This window comes from Grampus griseus (assembly GCF_964374135.1).
Source record: "Grampus griseus genome assembly, chromosome: 2".
Taxonomy (NCBI): Eukaryota; Metazoa; Chordata; class Mammalia; order Artiodactyla; family Delphinidae; genus Grampus; species Grampus griseus.
In genome coordinates this window covers 110,131,858-110,152,854 of record NC_139018.1, presented here as the reverse complement: position 1 = coordinate 110,152,854, position 20,997 = coordinate 110,131,858, and the positions used below count along the sequence as shown (strand labels likewise).

Genomic DNA, 20,997 nt, shown 5'->3' with positions numbered 1-20,997 from the left:
GAAGTTCAGAGAACACATTGGTATGTGAAATCTCACATGTCAACAGCTCCATGGGGAGGAAATGGAGAAGGTACTGGACTTAGAGTTAGAGGACTGGTAGCAAGATGCCAGTTGTTGTAAAAGACGTTCTAAGTAGGGCAGCCAACATGAATTAAAGTGCATAGAGAGGCTAAAAGTAATTATTACGTGAAACCTGTATTTTTTAAAAAAAGAAATTAAGAAACACTTTTTTATATCCTGGCTTATTTAGAAGTTTTGCAAATGTTGTTACCTTAAGGAATAAAGCCCTGCCTGAGAAGAAGAGGACAAAAATGAAAGAAAAAGCCTGATTTTTCTTGCTGTACATTTTTAAGAATATTGAAAATTAATAAGTATAGTTTCTCTTCCATGTTTTTCTAGGACTCCTTAAACTTGTGCCTGTTTCATGTATGTGAGCATGTGTGTGATTGCTTACTTCTGGCATTAGAATGTTCTCTTCTTCCCATTGTCCTTGAGGGTCAACATTTGAGTCATTTATTTTATCTGTTTTTATTTTGGAATCTCTGCTCCTTTATACCACTGTGCTTCTCCTTGCCCCCGTCTGAGGAGTGTTCTTGTATTAATTCAGCTTAATCTTTTATTTTATTCAATCTTGTTCCTTTATTATGATTTTGTGTCTTGTATTTAAGACTCTTTTTTCTTTTCTGGCCATGCTGCACAGCTTGTGGGATCTTAGTTTCCCGACAAGGGATCAAACTGGGGCCCATGGCAGTGAGATTGTGGAGTCCTTACCACTGGAGTGCCATGGAATTCCCTAATTCAGCTTAACCTTAAAATAGATTTCAACATATCATCTTTATGTAAGTTAACTAAAACCTTCCTAGAATGTTTTAATGCAAACTGTTCCCAAGCCATATACCCTCATCCTTTATTGGCATGTGTTATTCAAACATCAGTATGAGACTTTATGCTTCTTTGTATTAAATTCAACTTATTGATTCTGGCTCTTTATTTCAGATCATATTTTTGGTTCCTGGTTATATCATCTGAAGTATTAGTTATTCTTTCAAGAATTGAATCATTCATAGTTAAGATAAACATAGCTTTTATTTCTTCATTTAAACACTGATGGTGATAAACTCATCTTTGTAGAGTATTTTCAGTTTTACCCTTCCCATATTTCTGTTAGGTTGGTAGGGTGGTATTCTTTAAATGAGTCATCAGTTCATGAGTTACTGTGTCTTTCAGGCACCATGTTAGTTTAGGTAGTGAGAATAAGTAGTGAGTGAGAACTCAGTGAGATATGACTCCTGCCTTCAAAGAGTTTTTAGTCTAGAGGGGAAGGTTACACCAGTAAATTATTAGTTCCAGTGCATGTTTTCTATGGGAGAGGTGTACATAGTGGTGTCATCCCTACTTTTCTTTGAGAATAGCATGAGTGATTTGCCCTTAATCGAATAGCTAATAAGTTATAGAGCCTGGGTTCACATTCAGATCTTCTGACTTCTAATTCTGTGCTCTTCCTTTTAAACCACCCAGGACTGGGCCAGGCCACTAGAGACAGGTTCTATATGGACTGTGCTCCGTAAACTCTTAGGAGACTTTTCTCTTTAAACCACATGAAAACTATTTCTGCTGTTATTTTCCATATGCAGTCTTACAATACTCATTAGCTGAAGGATTTCCATTTCCTTTGCACACACTCATACCTATTGGTACATTGTAGCTAAGAATACCACCTTATTATTGGTGTACTAACTGGGATTACTGCCCTGTCATTTTGAGTAGTATCAATTAAAGTCCAGAAGCAAAATAGTACCCATACTAAACTAATTAAGTTGTGTAATTGATGGAAACTAACATTTTCAGGGGAATATGAGTGGATTCCATTCATGAGGTAATGGGGTTGACTTTATTGTATAAACCTTTTATACTGTGTATTTATTTAATTGTTTTAGTTCCTAGAATATTCTTTTTTCAAATTGAAGTATAGTTGATTTACAATGTTGTGTTAATTTCTGCTGTACAGCAAAGTGATTCAGTTATACATGTATATGTACGTTCTTTTTTATATTCTTTTCCATTATGGAAAATATCTCAGGATATTGAATATAGTTCCCTGTGCTATACAGTAGCACCTTGTTGTTTGTTCATTCTATAGTAATGGTTTGCATCTACTAACCCCAAACTCCCAGTCCATCAGTCCCCTACCCCTATGCCCCTTTGTCAACCACAAGTCTGTTCTCTATCAGTTTCTGTTTTGTAAATAGGTTCATTTGTGCCATATTTTATTTTTTAAATTTTTTTATTTTTATAAATTATTATTTTTTTTTGGCTGTGTTGGGCTTTCGCTAGCTGTGGCGAGTGGGGGCTACTCTTCATTGCGGTACATGGGCTTCTCATTGTGGTGGCTTCTCTTGTTGCGGAGTATAGGCTCTAGGCGTGTGGGCTTCAGTAGTTGTGGAGCGTGGGCTTCAGTAGTTATGGCTTGTGGGCTCTAGAGCACAGGCTCAGTAGTTGTGGTGCATGGGCTTAGTTGCTCTGTGGCATGTGGGATCTTCCCAGACCAGGGCTCGAACCCATGTCCCATGCATTGGCAGGCAGATTCTTAACCATTGCACCACCAGGGAAATCTCTGCCATATTTTAGATTCCACATGTAAATGATATCATAAAGTATTTGTCTTTCTCTTTCTGATTTACTTCATTTAGTATGATAATCTCTAGTTGCATCCATGTTGCTGCAAATGGCATTATTTAGTTCTTTTTTATGTCTGAGTGGTATTCCATTGTATATATGTACCACATCCTCTTTATCCATTCATCTGTTGATGGACATGTAGGTTGTTTCCATGTTTTGGCTATTGTGAACAGTGCTGCTGTGAACATAGGGGTGCATGTATCTTTTTGAATTATAGTTTTGTCCAGGTATATTCCCAGGAGTGGGATTGCTGGATCATGTAGTAATTCTATTTTTAGTTTTCTGAAGGACCTGCATACTGTTTTCCATAGTAGCTGTACCAACTTACATTCCCACCAGCAGTGTAGGAGGGTTCCCTTTTCTCCACATCCTCTCCAGCATTTGTCATTTGTAGACTTTTTAATGATGGCCATTCTGACTGGTGTAAGGTGATACCTCATTGTAGTTTTGATTTGCATTTCTCTAATAATTGGTGATGTTGAGCATCTTTTCATGTGCCTACTGGCCATCTGTATGTCTTCTTTGGAGAAATGTCTCTTTAGGTCTTCTGCTCATTTTCGATTGGGTTGTTTGTTTTTTGTTGTTGAGTTGTACGAACTGTTTATATATTTTGAAGATTAAGCCCTTGTCTCTTGCATCATTTGCAAATATTTTCTCCCATTCTGTAGGTTGTCTTTTCATTTTTTTTATGGTTTCCTTTGCTGTGCAAAAGCTTGTAAGTTTGATTAATTTTGTTTTTATTTCTATTGCTTTGGGAGACTGACTTAAGAAAACATTGGTACAATTTATGTCAGAGAATGTTTTGCCTATGTTCTCTTCTAGGAGTTTTATGGTGTCATGTCTTATATTTAAGTCTTTAAGCCATTTTGAGTTTATTTTTGTGTATGGTGTGAGGGTGTGTTTTAACTTCATTGATTTGCATGCAGCTGTCCAACTCTCCCAGTACTACTTGCTGAAGCAAATGTCTTTTCTCCATTGTATATTCTTGCCTTCTTTATCAAAGATTAATTGACTGTAGTTGTGTGGGTTTATTTCTGTGCTCTCTGCTCTGTTTCATTGATCCGTATGCCTATTTTTGTACCAATACCACACTGTTTTGATTACTGTAGCTTTTTAGTATTTTCTGAAGTCTGGGAGAGTTATGCCTCCTGCTTTGTTGTTTTTCCTCAGGATTGCTGTAGCAATTCTGGGTCTTTTATGGTTCCGTAATAAGATTTTGGATTATTTGTTCTAGTTCTGTGGAAAATGTCATGGATAATTTGATAGGGATCACATTAAATCTGTAAATTGCTTTGGGTAGTATTGCCATGTTAACAATATTAATTTATCCAAGAGCATGGGATATCTTTCCATCACTTTGAATCCTCTTTTATTTCCTTTATTAATGTTTTATAGTTCTCAGCATATAAGTCTTTCACCTCCTTGATAAGATTTATTCCTAGGTATTCCTTTTTTTTTCTTTGGGTGCAATTTTTTTTTTTTTTTTTTTTTTTTTGCGGTATGCGGACCTCTCACTGTTGTGGCCTCTCCCGTTGCAGAGCACAGGCTCCAGACATGCAGGCTCAGCGGCCATGGCTCACGGGCCTAGCCGCTCCGCGGCATGTGGGATCTTCCCAGACCAGGGCACAAATCCGTGTCCCCTGCATCGCAGGCAGACTCTCAACCAGTGCAGCACCAGGGAAGCCCTTAAAAGGAATTTGTTTTTTACAATCCTGTTCTGATATTTCATTGTTAGTGTAAAGGAATGCAACTGATTTCTGAATGTTAATCTTGTATCCTGCTACTTTGCTGAATTCATTTATTATATCTAGTAGTTTTTGTGTGGCATTCTTAGGGCTTGCTATATATAGTTTCATGTCATCTGCATACAGTGACAATTTTACCTCTTCCCTTCCAATTTGGATACATTTTCTTTTTTGTATCTGATTGCTGTGGCCAGGACTTCCAATATTATGTTGAATAGAAGTGAGGAGACTGAGCATTCTTGTTCCAGATTTTAGAGAGAAGGATTTCAGCTTTTCATCATTGAGTATATTGGCTGTGGGTTTGTCATAAGTAACTTTTATTGTGTTGAGATATGTTCCCTCTATACCCACTTTGGTAAGAGTTTTTATCATTAATGGACGTTGATTTTGTCAGGTGTTTTTTTCTGCATCTATTGAGATGATCATGTGGTTTTTGTCTCTTCTTTTGTTGATGTGGTGTATCACATTGATTGATTTGCATATGTTGAACCATCCTTATGAATTTAGGATGAATCCCACTTGGTCATGGTGTATGATCTTTTGTATATTTTGTTGGATTCAGTTTGCTAATACTTTGTTGAGAATTTTTGCTTCTATATTCCTCAAAGATACTGGCCTGTAATTTTCTTTGTTGGTGGTATCTTTGTTTGGTTTTGGTATCAGGGTGATAGTGACTTCATAGAACGTCTTCGGGAGTGTTCCCTCCTCTTCAGTGTTTTGGAAGAATTTGAGGATTGGTAAAAGTTCTTTGTATGTTTGGTAGAATTCACCTGTGAAACCATCTGGTCCTGGATTTTTGTTTGTAGGGAGTTTTTTTTTTTTTCTTTTAATTACAGATTCAATTTCACTTCTAATGATAGGTCGTTTTAAATTATCTGTTATATTCTTGATTAAATTTTGATGGGCTGTATGTTTCTAGAAACTTGCTCATTTCTTCTAGGTTGTTGAATTTGTTGGCATATAAATGTTCATAGTATTCTCTTATGGTTGTTTTGTATTTTTGTGGTCTTGGTTGATATTTCTCCTTTTTCATTTCTTATTTTGTTTATCTGGGTTCTCTCTCTTTTCTTTGTGGTGAATCTGGCTCTGTTGTTTTGTGCCCTAGTATATCATCAGTCCTAGAGAATATTACATGTGCACTTGAAAAGAATGTGTATTCTGGGTTTTTTGAATATGATGTCCTGAAAATATCAATTAAGTCTAACTGTTCTATTGTATAATTTAGGATATCTGTTGCCTTATTGATTTTCTTTCTAGAAGATCTGTCCATTGATGTGAGTGGGGTGTTAAAGTTGCCTACTATTATTGTATTCCCGTCAATTTTTCCTTTTATGTCTGTTAGTATTTGTTTTATGTATTTGGGTTTTCCTATATTAGGTACATATATGTTGATGAGTGTAAAATCCTCTCCTTTTATTGATCCTTTTGTCATTATATAGTGTCTTTATCTTTCTTTATGGCCTTTGTTTTAAAGTCTATTTTGTCTGACGTGAGTATTGCGACCCTCACTTTCTTGTCATTTCCGTTTGCATGATATGTGTTTTTTCCGTACCCTCACTTTCAATCTGTGTGTGTCATTGCCCTAAAGTGGGTGCCTTGTAGGCAGCATATCGTACTTACTTGTTTTTTTATCCAGTCTGCCATTCTGTCTTTTGATTGGAGCATTTAGTCCATTGACATTTAAGGTAATTATTGATAAATCCGTATTTATTGCCATTTTAAACCTTGTTTTCCAGTTGATGCTGTGTTTCTTCTTTGTCCCTTTCTTTTTCTTTTTTGTTTTTCATTTTGTGGTTTGATGATTTTATTTTATGCTTGTGTTCTCTTCTTTTTGATTTTGGTGAATCTATTGTATGTTTTTGATTTATGGTTACCCTGTTTTTCAAGTATGTTAACTCCTTATTATATCTGCTTGCTTTAGACTGACAGTCATATAGGCTCAAATGCATTCTAAAAAAAAGAATCTACATTTTCTTACTCTCCTCTCCCACATTTTATGATTTTGATGTCCTCTTTTACATCTTTATGTTTATCCTTTTGCTCTTCCTTGCGTTTATCATCTCTTTCACAAACTGATTTAAAAAATATTTTTTCCATCTGTATACTGGCTTATTTAAGTGATTTACTTTCCAGTTGTGATTTCCTCTTTCCTATATCTTCTTGCTTCTTTTCAAATTAGAGGAGACCTCTGAATATTTCTTTTAGGTTAGGTTTAGTATTGCTGTATTATTTTAGTTTTTGCTCCTCTGAGAAATTCTTTATCTCTCCTATTCTAAATGATAATTTTGCTGGGTAGAGCATTGTAGATTGCAGATTTTTCCCTTTCAAGATTTTAAATATGTTTTTCTGCTCCCTTCTGGCCTGTGGTGTTTCTGTAGAGAAATCAGCTGATAGCCTTATGGGGGTTCCCTTGTAATTAACTCTTTGTTTTTCTCTTGCTGCATTTAGAATCCTCTCTTTATGTTTAACTTTTGCCATTTTGATTGTAATATGTCTTGGTGTAGGTCTGTTAGGGTTCATTTTGTTCCTGACCTTCTGTGCTTTCTGTATCTGGATAACTGTTTCCTTTTTTAGGTTTGGGAACTTTTCAGGCATAATTTCTTCAAATACCTTTTCAATCTCCGTTTCTCTTTCTTCTCCTTCTGGAATCCCTGTTATGCATAGAGTGGCATGCTTTATATTATCCCGTGGGTCTTTTTATATTGTTTTCTTTCTTTTTCATTTGGCTTTCTGTCTCCTGTTCTGATTGGGTGATTTTCATTATTTTATCTTCCAGATCACTTATTCGTTCTCCTGTATTATTCATTCTGCTAGTCATTGCTTTTAGCTCAGCTTTAATCTCGGGAAATGAATTTTCTGATTTTTCTTGGCTCCTCTTTATAGTTTCTAGTTTCTTTTTACAGTAATCTGCATTTCTTTCGGTAGCCTTTCTTAATTCCTTTGGTATTTTCATTACCTCCTTTTTGGACTCGGTGTCCGTTACACTGAAGAGGTCTGTTTCATTGTTCTTTTAGGGGGATTCTCTTGGTCTTTTAACTGGGAGTGGTTTCTCTGCTTCTTCATTTTATGTATATTTCTCTTACTCTGTGAGTTTAGGAAAAACAGTTATCTACTGTGATCTTGGAAGGCTGTTTATATGCAGGAGCATCCCTGTGTAGCTTGTGTGGGTTTAATGTATTTGGTGCAAGGGCTGCTTTTCATATGGATGCCTTCCGCATCTTTCCTCAGCATGTGCTGGCTGTTATCCCCTTGATAGGGGGTGTGCAGATGCTGCAGCTCTTGTGCGCTCCCTATCAAGAGGATAACAGCCTGCAGTGGCAGCGCTGGCTGGTGCCCACTCCCAGGGCCCACGGCAGCGGCTCATGTGTGCTTCTGGATCCCACAATGGTGGGGGCAGCAACTGGCGCCTGCTCCTGGATCTCTCAGTGCCTGCGGCAGCTCATGCCTGCCCTGAGAGCTCGTGTAGGCTGTGTCCTGTCACGTGATACCATGCGCATGGGGAAGGAGGCTCCTAAAGCGGTCCTCCCCTCTCCTTGCATGCCCCCCAGCAGTGGCACCTTACCTCTGTGGCGGGGACCAGGCTTCTTCCATGTACACCCTTGGTTGTGGCCATTACCACACTCCAGCTCCTTCAGGCTATCTCCGTGCAGCCAACCCCAGTCCTCTCCCTGGGTCTGACCTCCAAAGCTCCAGCACCCAGCCCCCACCTGCACCAACGGATGCATGTCTCAGGCTGGGGAGTGCAGGGCAGCCATACTGACTGTCTGTGTAGGTCTTCCTCCATTTTGCCTTCTGCAGCTAGTTGCTGCACTTTCCTCCAAGGCGCCGAAGCTCCCCCTCTATCCTGACTGATCTCCCTGCCAGTGAGGGGACTTCCTAGGGTGTGGGAACCTTTTCTCTTTCATAGCTCCCTCCCAGGGGTGCAGGTCCTGTCCTGATTCCTTTCTCTCTCTCTCTTTTTTTTCTTTTTCTTTTGTCCTACGCGGTAACATGGAGATTTTCTTGCCCTTTCAGAAGTCTGAGGTCTTCTGCCAGTGTTCAGTAGATGTTCTGTGAGAATCGTTCCACCTGTAGATATATATATTTTTTTAACTACTTTTTTTTTTTTTTTTTGCGGTACGCGGGCCTCTCACTGTTGTGGCCTCTCCTGTTGCGGAGCACAGGCTCCGAATGCGCAGGCTCAGCGGCCATGGTTCACGGGCCCAGCCGCTCCGTGGCATGTGGGATCTTCCCGGACCGGGGCACGAACCCGTGTCCCCTGCATCAGCAGGCGGACTCTCAACCACTGCGCCACCTGGGAAGCCCCTGTAGATATATTTTTGATGTATTTGTTGAAGGAGGTGAGCTCCACGTCTTACTCCTCCGCCATCTTGATCACTCTCCAGTTTCTAGAATATTCTTGACGGGAGCTCTGAGCTTTGTATTTCCTTAATTTTTTCCCTTTTTTTACTTGTTACAATGTGAAGTAACAACTAAATGAGGAAGATAATTAAGGCACAGTTGTTTAAAAATGTGGCTTGTGGGCTATATATACATATACGGTCAGCCCTCTGTATCCAAGGGTTCTGCTTCCATGGATTCAACCAACAGCAAGCTGAAAATATTTGGAAGAAAAATTCCAGAAAATTCCAAAAAATTTACATAGTATTTGGTATTTTAAGTATTTAAGAGATGATTTAAAGTATATGGGAGGGAAAAAAAATGGGACAATGTGGGTAGATTATATATGAATACTATGCTGTTTTATATAAGGGACTTGAGCATCTGCAGATTTTGGTATCCACAGTGGGGAGGGGGGTCCTGGAGCTATTCCCTCATGAATATTTAGGGCTGAGTGTGTATATATATGTGTGTATGTATAAGTGCATGTATAAATATATATATTTTTTCCTCCCTGATTAGATGACTTCCCAGAATCTACAGGAGTAAAGCGAATTGTTCAAGCCTTGAATGCCAATGTCTGGTCCAATGTAGTGATGAAGAATGGTAAGTAACTTGGGACTGAAAGTCCTGAGGAGCTTTTTCCTCCTGTTCCTTGTAAGTTTTAAATTATTTGATTATATGTGGAAGCATTAGGATTATATGAAATCTGTGGATTTGTTCAATTTTAAGTCCCCAGTTGAAGAGAGCCAAAAGAAACATTTCTAAGAATTTAAGATATATGTTTAATAGTTAACAAGAATTTAGAACTTGCCTATAATATGCCTGGCATTGTCTTTGGCTTTGAGAAATACCCCCAAAATTGTAAAACATGAATCCTAGCCTTAAGGAGCTCATAGTCCAGCTGAGGAATCAAAGTGTACACTTTTAAAATGCTACATAACTGTGCAAGGCAGTCTTTGATGAGCACAGAATGACTGATGCAAGTAGCAAAGGCAGAGAGGCCAGAGATGTGGCCTTTACTGTGGGCTTGAGTACAGAGAGAGAGTTTCAAGGCAAAAGCGGGTCTTGGCAGTCATCTTCACAGGATGGTCTAGATTTGGGATGGTGAAGTGGGAGAGTGGCAAACAGTAGAGGAAGCATGGCATCAAGAATAATGGTTGTATGTTCTAGGGTCACTAGGAGTCTCTCACCTAGCAGTTGGAGATAGCTTAGGAGAGAGAGGTCTGTATTCGAGGCAGGAGAATCTGGGCTTTTTCTTATAGGAAGCGGTGAGTCATTAGAGATTTCTTTTCTTTTGAATTTTCTTTTATTTTTTATATAGCAGGTTCTTACTGGTTATCTATTTTATACATATTAGTGTATATAGGTCAATCCTAATCTCCCAATTCATCCCCCCCTCCCTGCTTTCCCCCTTGGTGTCCATCCATACATGTGTTCTCTACATCTATGTCTCTATTTCTGCCTTGTAAACCACTTCATCTGTACCATTTTTCTAGATTCCACATATATGTGTTAATATACAATATTTGTTTTTCTCTTTCTGACTTGCTTCACTCTATATGATAGTCTCTAGGTCCATCCACATCTCTACAAATGACCTGATTTCGTACCTTTTTATGGCTGAGTAATATTCCATTGTATAGTATGTACCACATCTACTTTATCCATTCTTCTGTCGATGGGCGTTTAGGTTGCTTTCATGACCTGGTTATTGTAAATAGTGCTGCAGTGAACATTGGGGTGCATGTGTCTTTTTTTTTTGCGGTATGCGGGCCTCTCGCTGTTGTGGCCTTTCCTGTTGCGGAGCACAGGCTCCGGACGCACAGGCTCAGCAGCCATAGCTCATGGGCCTAGCCACTCCGCTGCATATGGGATCTTCCTGGACCGGGGCACAAACCTGTGTCCCCTGCATCAGCAGGCGGACTCTCAACCACTGCGCCACCAGGGAAGCCCCGCATGTATCTTTTTGAATTATGGTTTTCTCAGTGTATATGCCCAGTAGTGGGATTGCTGGGTCATATGGTAATTCTATTTTTAGTTTTTTAAGGAACCTCCATACGGATTTGCATAGTGGCTATATCACTTTACGTTGCCACCAACAGTGCAAGAGGGTTCCCTTTTCTCCACACCCTCTCCAGCATTTGTTGTTTGTAGATTTTCTGGTGAAGCCCATTCTAACAGGTGTGAGGTGATACCTCATTGTAGTTTTGATTTGCATTTCTCTAATAATTAGTGATGTTGAGCAGCTTTTCATGTGCTTCTTGGCCATCTGTATGTCTTCTTTGGAGAAATGTCTATTTAGGTCTTCTTCCCATTTTTGGATTGGATTGTTTGTTTCTTTAATATTGAGCTGCATGAGCTGTTTATATATTTTGGAGATTAACCCTTTGTCAGTTGCTTCATTTGCAAATATTTTCTCCCATCCTGAGGGTTGTCTTTTCATCTTGTTTATACTTTCCTTTGCTGTGCAAAAGCTTTTAAGTTTCATTAGGTCCCATTTGTTTATTTCTGTTTTTATTTCCATTACTCTAGGAGGTGGATCAAAAAAGATCTTGCTGTGATTTATGTCAAAGAGTGTTCTTCCTATGTTATCCTCTAAGAGTTTTATAGTGTCCAGTCTTACATTTAGGTCTTTAATCCATTTTGAGTTTATTTTTGTGTATGGTGTTAGGGAGTGTTCTAATTTCATTCTTTTACATGTAGCTGTCCAGTTTTCCCAGCACCACTTATTGAACAGGCTGTCTTTTTTCCATTGTGTATGCTTGCCTCCTTTGTCATAGATTAGTTGACCGTAGGTGCAAGAGTTTATCTCTGGGCTTTCTATCCTGTTCCATTGATCTATATTTCTGTTTTTGTGTTGGTACCATATTGTCTTATTTACTGTAACTTTGTAGTATAGTCTGAAGTCAGGGAGTCTGATTCCTCCAGCTGTGTTTTTTTCTCTCAAGATTGCTTTGGCTATTTGGGGTCTTTTGTGTATCCATACAAATTTTAAGATTTTTTGTTCTAGTTCTGTAAAAAATGACATTGGTCGTTTGATAGGGATTGCATTGAGTCTGTAGATTGCATCGGGTAGTATAGTCATTTTCACAATAATGATTCTTCCAATCCGAGTACATGGTGTATCTCTCCATCTGTTGGTGTCATCTTTGATTTCTTTCATCATTGTCTTATAGTTTTCTGAGTACAGGTCATTTACCTCCTTAGGTAGGTTTATTCCTAGGTATTTTGTTCTTTTTGTGGCAGTGGTGAATAGGATTGCTTCCTTAATTTCCCTTTCTGATCTTTCATTAGTGTATAGGAATGTAAGAGATTTCTGTAATAATTTTGTATCCTGCAACTTTACCAAATTCATTGATTAGCTCTAGTAGTTTTCTGGTGGCATCTTTAGGATTTTCTGTGTATAGTATCATGTCCTGCAAACAGTGACAGTTTTACTTCTACTTTTCCAATTTGTATTCCTTTTATTTCTTTTCTTCTCTGATTGCCATGGCTACGACTTCCAAAACTATGTTGAATAATAGTGGTGAGAGTGGACATCTTTGTCTTGTTCCTGATCTTAGAGGAAATGCTTTCAGTTTTTCACCATTGAGAATGATATTTGCTGTGGGTTTGTCATATATGACTTTTATTATGTTGAGGTAGTTTCCCTCTATGCCCACTTTCTGGAGAGTTTTTATCATAAATTGGTGTTGAATTTTGGCAAAATCTTTTTCTGCATCTATTGAGATGATCATATGGTTTTTATTCTTCAATTTGTTAATATGGTGTATCACATTGATTGATTTGCATATATTGAAGAATCCTTGAATCCCTGGGATAAATCCCACTTGATCATGGTGTATGATCCTTTTAATGTGTTGTTGGATTCTGTTTGCTAGTATTTTGTTGAGGATTTTTGCATCTACATTCATCAGTGATATTCGTCTGTAATTTTCTTTTTTGTAGTATCTTTGTCTGGTTTTGGTATCAGGGTGATGGTGGACTCATAGAATGAATTTGGGAGTGTTTTTTCCTCTGCAAGTTTTTGGAAGTGTTTGAGAAGGATGGGTGTTAACCTTTTCTCTAAATGTTTGATAGAAGTCACCTGTGAAGCTGTCTGGTCCTGGACTTCTGTGTGTTGGAATATTTTTAATCAGTTTCAATTTCATTACTTGTGATTGGTCTGTTCATATTTTCTATTTCTTCCTGGTTCAGTCTTGAAAGGATATACCTTTCTAAGAATTTGTCCATTTCTTCCAGGTTGTCCATATTACTGGCATAGAGTTGCTTGTAGAGTCTCTTAGGATCCTTTGTATTTCTGCGGTGCCCGTTGTAACTTCTCCTTTTTCATTTCAAATTTTATTGATTTGCGTCCTCTCCCTCTTTTTCTTGATGAGTCTGGCTGAAGGTTTATAAATTTTGTTTATCTTCTCAAAGAACCAGCTTTTAGGTTATTGCTCTTTGCTATTGTTTTCTTTGTTTCTATTTCATATTTCTGCTCTGATCTTTATCATCTCTTTCCTTCTAGTAACTTTGGGTTTTGTTTATTCTTCTTTCTCTAGTTCGTTTAGGTGTAAGGTTAGATTGTTTGAGATTTTTCTTGTTTCTTGAGGTAGGATTGTATGGCTATTATAAACTTCCCTCTTTGATCTGCTGTTGCTGCATCTCATAGGTTTTGGATCGTCGTGTTTTCATTGTCATTTGTCTCTAGGTATTTTTTATTTTTATTTTATTTATTTTTTTGCGGTACGCTGGCCTCTCACTGTCGTGGCCTCTCCCGTTGCGGAGCGCAGGCTCAGCGGCCATGGCTCACGGGCCCAGCCGCTTTGCGGCATGTGGGATATTCCCAGATAGGGGCACGAGCCCGCGTCCCTTGCATCAGCAGGCGGACTCTCAACCACTGCGGCACCAGGGAAGCCCCTTTTTGTCTCTAGGTATTTTTTTATTTTCTCTGATTTCTTCAGTGATCTCTTGGTTATTTAGTAATGTATTGTTTAGCCTCCATGTGTTTGTGTTTCTTATGTTTTTTTCCCTGTAATTTATTTCTAATCTCATAGCATTGTGGTTGAAAAAGATGATATGATTTCACCTTTCTTAAATTTACTGAGGCTTGATTTGTGACTCAGGATGTGATCTGTCCTGAGAATGTTCTGTGTGCACTTGAGAAGAAAGTGTAATCTGCTGTTTTCAGATGGAATATCCTATAAATATCAATTAAATCCATCTGGTCTGTTGTGTCATATAAGGCTTATGTTTCCTTATTAATTTTCTGTCTGGATGATCTGTCCATGGGTGTAAGTGAGGTGTTAAAGTTGCCCACTATTATTGTGTTACTGTTGATTTCCTCTTTCATAGCTGTTAGCATTTGCCTTATGTATTGAGGTGCTCTTATGTTGGGTGCATATATATTTACAGTTGTTATATCTTCTTGTTGGATTGATCCCTTGATCATTATGTAGCGTCCTTGCTTGTTTCTTGTTACATTCTTTATTTTAAAGTCTATTTTGTTTGATATGAGTATTGGTGCTCCAGCTTTCTTTTCATTTCCTTTTGCATGGAATATCTTTTTCCATCCCCTCACTTTCAGTGTGTATGTTTCCCTAGGTCTGAAGTAGGTCTCTTGTAGACAGCATATATATGGGTCTTGTTTTTGTATCCATTCAGCAAGCCTGTGTGTTTTGGTTGGAGCATTTAATCCATCCACACAAAAGGTAATTATCAATACGTATGTTCCTATTACCATATTCTTAATTGTTTTGGGTTTGTTTTTGTAGGTCCTTTTCTTCTCTTGTGTTTCTCACTTAGAGAAGTTCCTTTCGCCTTTGTTGTAGAGCTGGTTTGGTGGTGCTGAATTCTCTTAGCTTTGGCTTGTGTGTAAACCTTTTGATTTCTCTGTCGAATCTGAATGAGATCCTTGCTGGGTAATCTTGGTTATAGGTTCTTCCCTTTCATCACTTTAAATATATTGTGCCACTCCCTGTGGCTTGCAGAATTTCTTCTGAGAAATCAGCTGTTAACCTTATGGGAGTTCCCTTGTATGTTATTTGTCGTTTTTCCCTTGTTGCTTTTAATAATTTTTCTTTGTTTTTAATTTTTGTCAATTTGATTACTGTGTGTCTTAGCGTGTTTCTCCTTGGATATATCCTGGCTGGGACTCTCTGCACTTCCTGGACATGGGTGGCTATTTCCTTTCCCATGTTATGTAAATTTTCAACTCTAATCTCTTCAGATATTTTCTCGGCTCCTTTCTCTTTCTCTTCTCCTTCTGGGACCCCTATAATGTGAATGTTGGTACGTTCAGTGTTGTCCCAGAGGTCTCTTAGGCTGTCTTCATTTCTTTTCATTATATTTTCTTTATTCTGTTCTGTGGCAGTGGATTCCACCATTCTGTCTTCCAGGTCATTTGTCTGTTCTACTGCTTCAGTTATTCTGCTATTGATTCCTTCTAGTGTATTTTTCATTTCAGTTAGTGTATTGTTCATCTCTGTTTGTTTTTTCTTTAATTCTTCTAGGTGTTTGATCTTTAATTCTTCTAGATCTTTGTTAAACATTTCTTGCATCTTCTCAGTCTTTGCCTCCATTCTTTTTCCGAGGTCCTGGATCATCTTCACTATAATTATTCTGAATTCTTTTTCTGGTAGGTTGCCTATCTCCACTTCATTTAGTTGTTTTTCTGGGGTTTCCTTCATCTGGTACATTGTCCTTTGCCTTTCATTTTGTCTGTCTTTCTGTGAATGTGGTTTTCATTCCACAGGCTGCAAGATTGTAGTTCTTCTTGCTTCTGCTGTCTATCCTCTGGTGGATGAGGCTATCTAAGAGGCTTGTGCAACCTTCCTGATGGGAGGGACTGGTGGTGGGTAGAGCTGGGTGTTGCTCTGGTTGGCAGAGCTCAGTAAAACTTTAATCTGCTTGTCTGCTGATGGGTGGGGCTGAGTTCCCTCCCTGTTGGTTGTTTGGCCTGAGTCGACCCAGCACTGAAGCTGCAGGCTCTTTGGTGGGCTAATGGCAGACTCCAGAGGGCTCACACCAAGGAGTACTTCCCAGAACTTCTGCTGCCAGTGTCATTGTCCCTGCAGTGAGCCACAGCTGACCCCCACCTCTGCAGGAGACCCTCCAGTGCTTGCAGGTAGGTCTGGTTCAGTCTCCTGTGGGGTCTCTGCTCCTTCCCCCTGGGTTCTGATGAACAGACTACTTTGTGTGTGCCCTTCAAGAGTGGAGTCTCTGTTTCCCCCAGTCTTGTCGAAGTCCTGCAGTCAAATCCTGGTATCCTTCAAAGTTTGATTCTCTGGGAATTCCTCCTCCCATTGCTGGACCCCCAGGTTGGGAAGCCTGACATGGGGCTCAGAACCTTCACTCCAGTGGGTGGACTAATGTGGTTTAATTGTTCTCCAGTTTGTGAGTCACCCACGCAGCAGTGATGGGATTTGATTTGTGATTGCTCCCCTCCTACCGTCTCATTGCAGCTCTCCTACCATCTCATTGCGGCTTCTCCTTTGTCTTTGCATGTGTGGTATCTTTTTTGGTGAGTTCCAGTGTTCCTTTTAATGATTGTTTAGCAGTTAGTTGTGATTCCGGTGTTCTCGCAAGAGGGAGTGAGCGCACATCCTTCTATGCTGCCATCTTGAACCAATCCGAGATTTCTTAACAAGAGAGTGATGCAAAGAAGTTGGCATTTTTGAAAGGTTATTGTTGTGGTGGGTTTGGCAGTTGAATCATGTGCAGGTAGAGCCTGAAGTCAGGAGACCAGGCAACAGTGGCTACAGCTCAAAACTGGGGCCGGGCTTATGTGGTGGCAGTAGCCATGGGGTGAGAAGCTGGATCTGAAGTGCAGTCTGAAGGGGGTCAGTTTAGTTGGTGCACATTAGCCTCTTATTGTCTTTATTAGTTTCCTCGAGGCTGCAGTAACAAAGTACACCCAACTGGAGGCTTAGAACAACAGGTATTTATTGTCTCACAGTACTAGATGCCAGAGGTCCAAAATCAAGGTGCCAGCAGGGCTGTGTCCCCTGTGAAGGTGTTAGGGAAGTATCTGTCCCAGGTCTCTCTTCTAGTTTCTGGTAGTTCTTTGGTTTATAGTAGCATAACTCCAATCTTCACATGGCATTCTCCCTGTGTGCCTGTCTCTGTTCATGTCTTCTTTATGTAAGGGTAATAGTCGTCATGAATTAAGGGCCTACCCTACCCCAACATGATTTCATCTTAACTAATTATATCTGCATATAAGGTAACATTCTGAGGTATGAGAGGTCAGAACTTCAACATATGAATTTGTGGGGGCAGGACGTAATTCAACCCATAACATATTTCTTTAGGAATTGCTGCCTGTGTAGTGTTTTTCTCTTTTGTAGCACTTGGCTGCCTCAACGAGTATGTTATGCTAGGTGAAGCACTGCAGAAAGGAATGAGAAAAATCATGTTTAAGTGAGCTTACCCCATCTTCCCTGAGATAAAGGGCCAAGTGGAAGATTGGTTTTATAGAAGTAGAATAATTCATCTCAATTTTCTGTTGATGCTTGAGTGTAAAGTGAGATGGGGCCCTTAAGCTTGCCTGAGATCTGAGCTAACCCATATCATCATTGGAGAATTTCCTTCTGGCTTAGAAAGGTATTACTTCCTCCCCTTTCCCTCTTCCCTCCTTCTCACTTTATTCTTTCTAGGGGGAATCAAATGTATCTCTTATGGTGAATTGCAAGGATATTAGATTTTATTCTGTTGCAGTAGCAGTCAGGTTAAGGCCATGACGGGGCTAGAAAAAATAGATTTTAACCCATGTTGTCATCTCCCTGTTACCAAAAGAAACTCCATTTGAGGCTTGGTTCTTCCCGTTCCTTCATTCATTCAGCAAATCATTGTTGAGAATTTATCATGATGAGGCATTGCTGTAGACCATCTTCACTATAAAAATACATTTAAGGTATGGTACATAAACTGGATCAATTTGGAATAAAATTGTATTCAGTGGTGCTTATTATATTTATGAAAAATATTTTCAGGAGAGCTTACTTGGCTTCAATCACTTTTTGAAAAATCTGTCGCCCAAGTTTATACATTAAAGTATTGTCTTATAATTTACATTTATAGCTATAAATTTAGAAGCTGGACTGAACATACTTTATTACTTTGGAATTATGGTCAAAGGTATTTTCTGAAAAAAATGCTCTTAGACACTAAACAATATTCTTTAAGAGAACTGCAAAGCAAAGAGGCACACTGGATTTTTCATGGTTCTTTACCTTGAAGCATCTTTGCTTTATCTTTTTTTCTCTACAGTGGTGATACATGGGTTTGCTGTTAACCAAATCCCAAAATATTGCCATTAGCTTAATTCCATGTTTAAATGATCTTGACCTACATGGTATGAAGGAAAATTAACTATCTTCTCTCTAGAAGGAGTCCTAGATATGGAAATACAGTGACATTTGGATGCAACCCAAGTATTAGGAAGTGTGGAGGACATCCTTGTGTAGCCCCACATCTTAGATTAGAGACAGAGCTCTGTATGAATATATGGTGGGGGTCATATTACTGTTCCAGGATTGCCCTAACTCCTGTGCTCTCTGCAGAGCCTTGCTTTGCTGGTGGTTTAAGTGAACTGTGCCTGCCTCTCAGCAGGCTGTTCTTGAATGTTGTCTGCCAGCAGGTGCTCAGACTGGTTTATTTATTTCGGGGTATCTGTCTTTTCTACTTCTTTTTCTCTTTCATTTCCCCCCTTTTCCTCTTTCTCTCCTTTTACTTTTCTCTCACTTTTAAAAAATTGTGGTTAAATATACATAGCATAAGATTTACCATTTTAACCATTTTTAAGTATACAGTTCAGAGGCATTAAATACATTCACATTATTGTGCAGCTATCACCACTCAAAGCGTTTTAAACCAAAAAAATTTTAAAACAGGAAGTTGGTTGACAAAGTAAAGAAAGATATTAGAAGTGTTCTTTTTTGTTTGTTTTTCTACTGGAAATTCAATTATTTAATGAAAGATTTTTACATAAGATTTTAGAGAATAGTAAGAGAGGTAGCATACCTAATTCATTCTAAGACTAGGTTAAAATGATCCAAATTTCTAAAGACAGTACCAGTAAAGAAAATTATTAGAGCCCATCTCATTTATGAGCATAGATGCCATGATTTTAATCAATATATGAGCAGCCTTAACCCCGAAATACATAAAAAGAATATAATATGACCTAGTTGAATTATTCCAAGGACCTAACATTCTTCAATATAAGAAAAATCTATTTAAATTCTCACATGAACAGGTTACAGGGGGAAAAATCATATGATTATGGCAATCAATGAAAAAAGCATTTAAAAATTTCAAAATATGTACAGAGGGAGGAAATAAATTAGAAATGGACTCCTGTGGCAGAAATTGATAATACGTAATATAGTAAATACCATACTGAATGTGAAACAGGGAAATGTGGACATGGTGTCACCTCTCAGTTTTAGGACACTAATGACTAGTTTTTCTGTTGTTGCTTTTATTAGAAAAATTACTATAATTGCAGTTGATTCTTTGGGATTATTACATTGCCAGTTATATAATCTCAGTTTATTATTTTCAAATATGGATTATGTATTTAGTATTTATCAAGCAATAACGGAACATTGAGGTTATGCCATACCGGTCTTTAACTTTGGATTCAGAAAAATATTAGTTTGAAACTCTTTTAAAAAAATCCATTTAAAAAGTGCTCAGTTTGAGAAAACAGTTCCAATTCTAGTAAGGACTATGAAAATTTATTTGTTACAGCAAATATCTGTGAAAACATACAGACTTGACTAGGGTTTTATTTCTTTGCAGTTGATTGGCCACTTGACCTTCAAAAGTCAAATACTTAATCTGAAATTCTAGTAATTAAAAACTTAGAAATGAGTAGCTTCCTTCCTGCCTTCCCCCAAGATAAAGTGGACGTGTTTCCTAAATGGAACTTCCTGATTTAAATGAATGGCCAGCTCAATTCTTTGCTTATTACAAGTCTGAACAACTTACCTGGCAATAGGATACCCTGATAATTTTTTGCCCCTAGTATTTCCCTTAAAAGGTAATGATACAGAAGATGGTTCTTTGGGACAGTAGTCCACCACCTTCTCTGTCTGCTGGCTTTCTGAAAAAGTTGTTATTCTTTGCCCCAACAACTTACCTCTTGGTTTATCGATCTGTCATGCAGTGAGCAGTATGAACTTGGACTCGGTAACAATTTTTGACAAGCCAGCCAGGAGCCTTGCTGCTCGTGGTCAGCTAGCATGGGTTGGGAAATTTTCAGGTAAGGCCCTAGCAGCTTCTAGGACCACTTGTCCAGAGGATCTTTCCATCAGAATTCCCTGAGGCAGCACCAGCTGCCCCAGGGCTTGGCAGTTGGAGCCAGAAATTGACATCTGGGAGTCAGTGGGCTCCATACAGTAGGATAAGTCAAAAAAAAAAGTTAATGATACACGGGGTGGGAGGGATAAATTAGAAGTATGGGATTAACAGATACAAACTACATAAAATAGATAAGCAATAAGGATTTACTGTATAGCACGGGAACTATATTCAGTATCTTTTAATAGCCTATAATGGAAAATGATCTGAAAGAAGATACATACATATATATATATGTATATATATATACACACATATATATGTATATATATACATATATATGTATATATATATAGATAATGTATATATACATTATCTATATATATAAAACTGAATCACTTGGCTATACACCTGAAACTAACACAATATTATAAATCAACTACACTTCAACTGTAAAAAAAAAAAAAAAAAAAGAGAAAAAGAAATGAAAGGTATACTGTGGAGCTGAAAACACACGCACACACATATACACACAAGTTAATGATACAGAAACAACCAAAGAAACGATAAATTGGACTTATCAAAAGTAAAAAAACTTTTGTACTTCAGAGGACACTTAGGAAAGTGAAGTGATTACCCTCAGAATGGTAGAAAGTATTTGTAAACCATACACTTATCTGATAAAGATCTAGTACCTAGAATGTGTGAAGAACTATTATATAGCTTAATAATAAAAACACAACCCAATTTATTAAATAGTGAAGGAGTTGAATAGACATTTTTCCAAAGAAGATACACAAATAGTCAATAAGCACATGAAAAGATGCTTAACATTATTAGCCATCAGGGAAATCATAACCACAGTAAGATACCACTTCATACCCACCAGGTTAGCTATAAT

The 20,997-nt window shown here is 38.3% G+C and overlaps 1 protein-coding gene across 2 annotated transcripts in view; it reads left to right on the top strand.

Annotated features, from left to right (window-relative positions):
- AAGAB (alpha and gamma adaptin binding protein) overlaps positions 1-20,997 on the top strand; it is an 86,654-nt gene that overhangs the window by 30,174 nt on the left and 35,483 nt on the right. For both annotated transcript variants that reach the window (XM_082681188.1, XM_082681187.1), the window contains exon 5: positions 9,327-9,410. In XM_082681188.1, coding sequence (XP_082537314.1) covers positions 9,327-9,410 — 84 coding nt within the window. The remainder of the gene's footprint in view (positions 1-9,326; positions 9,411-20,997) is intronic.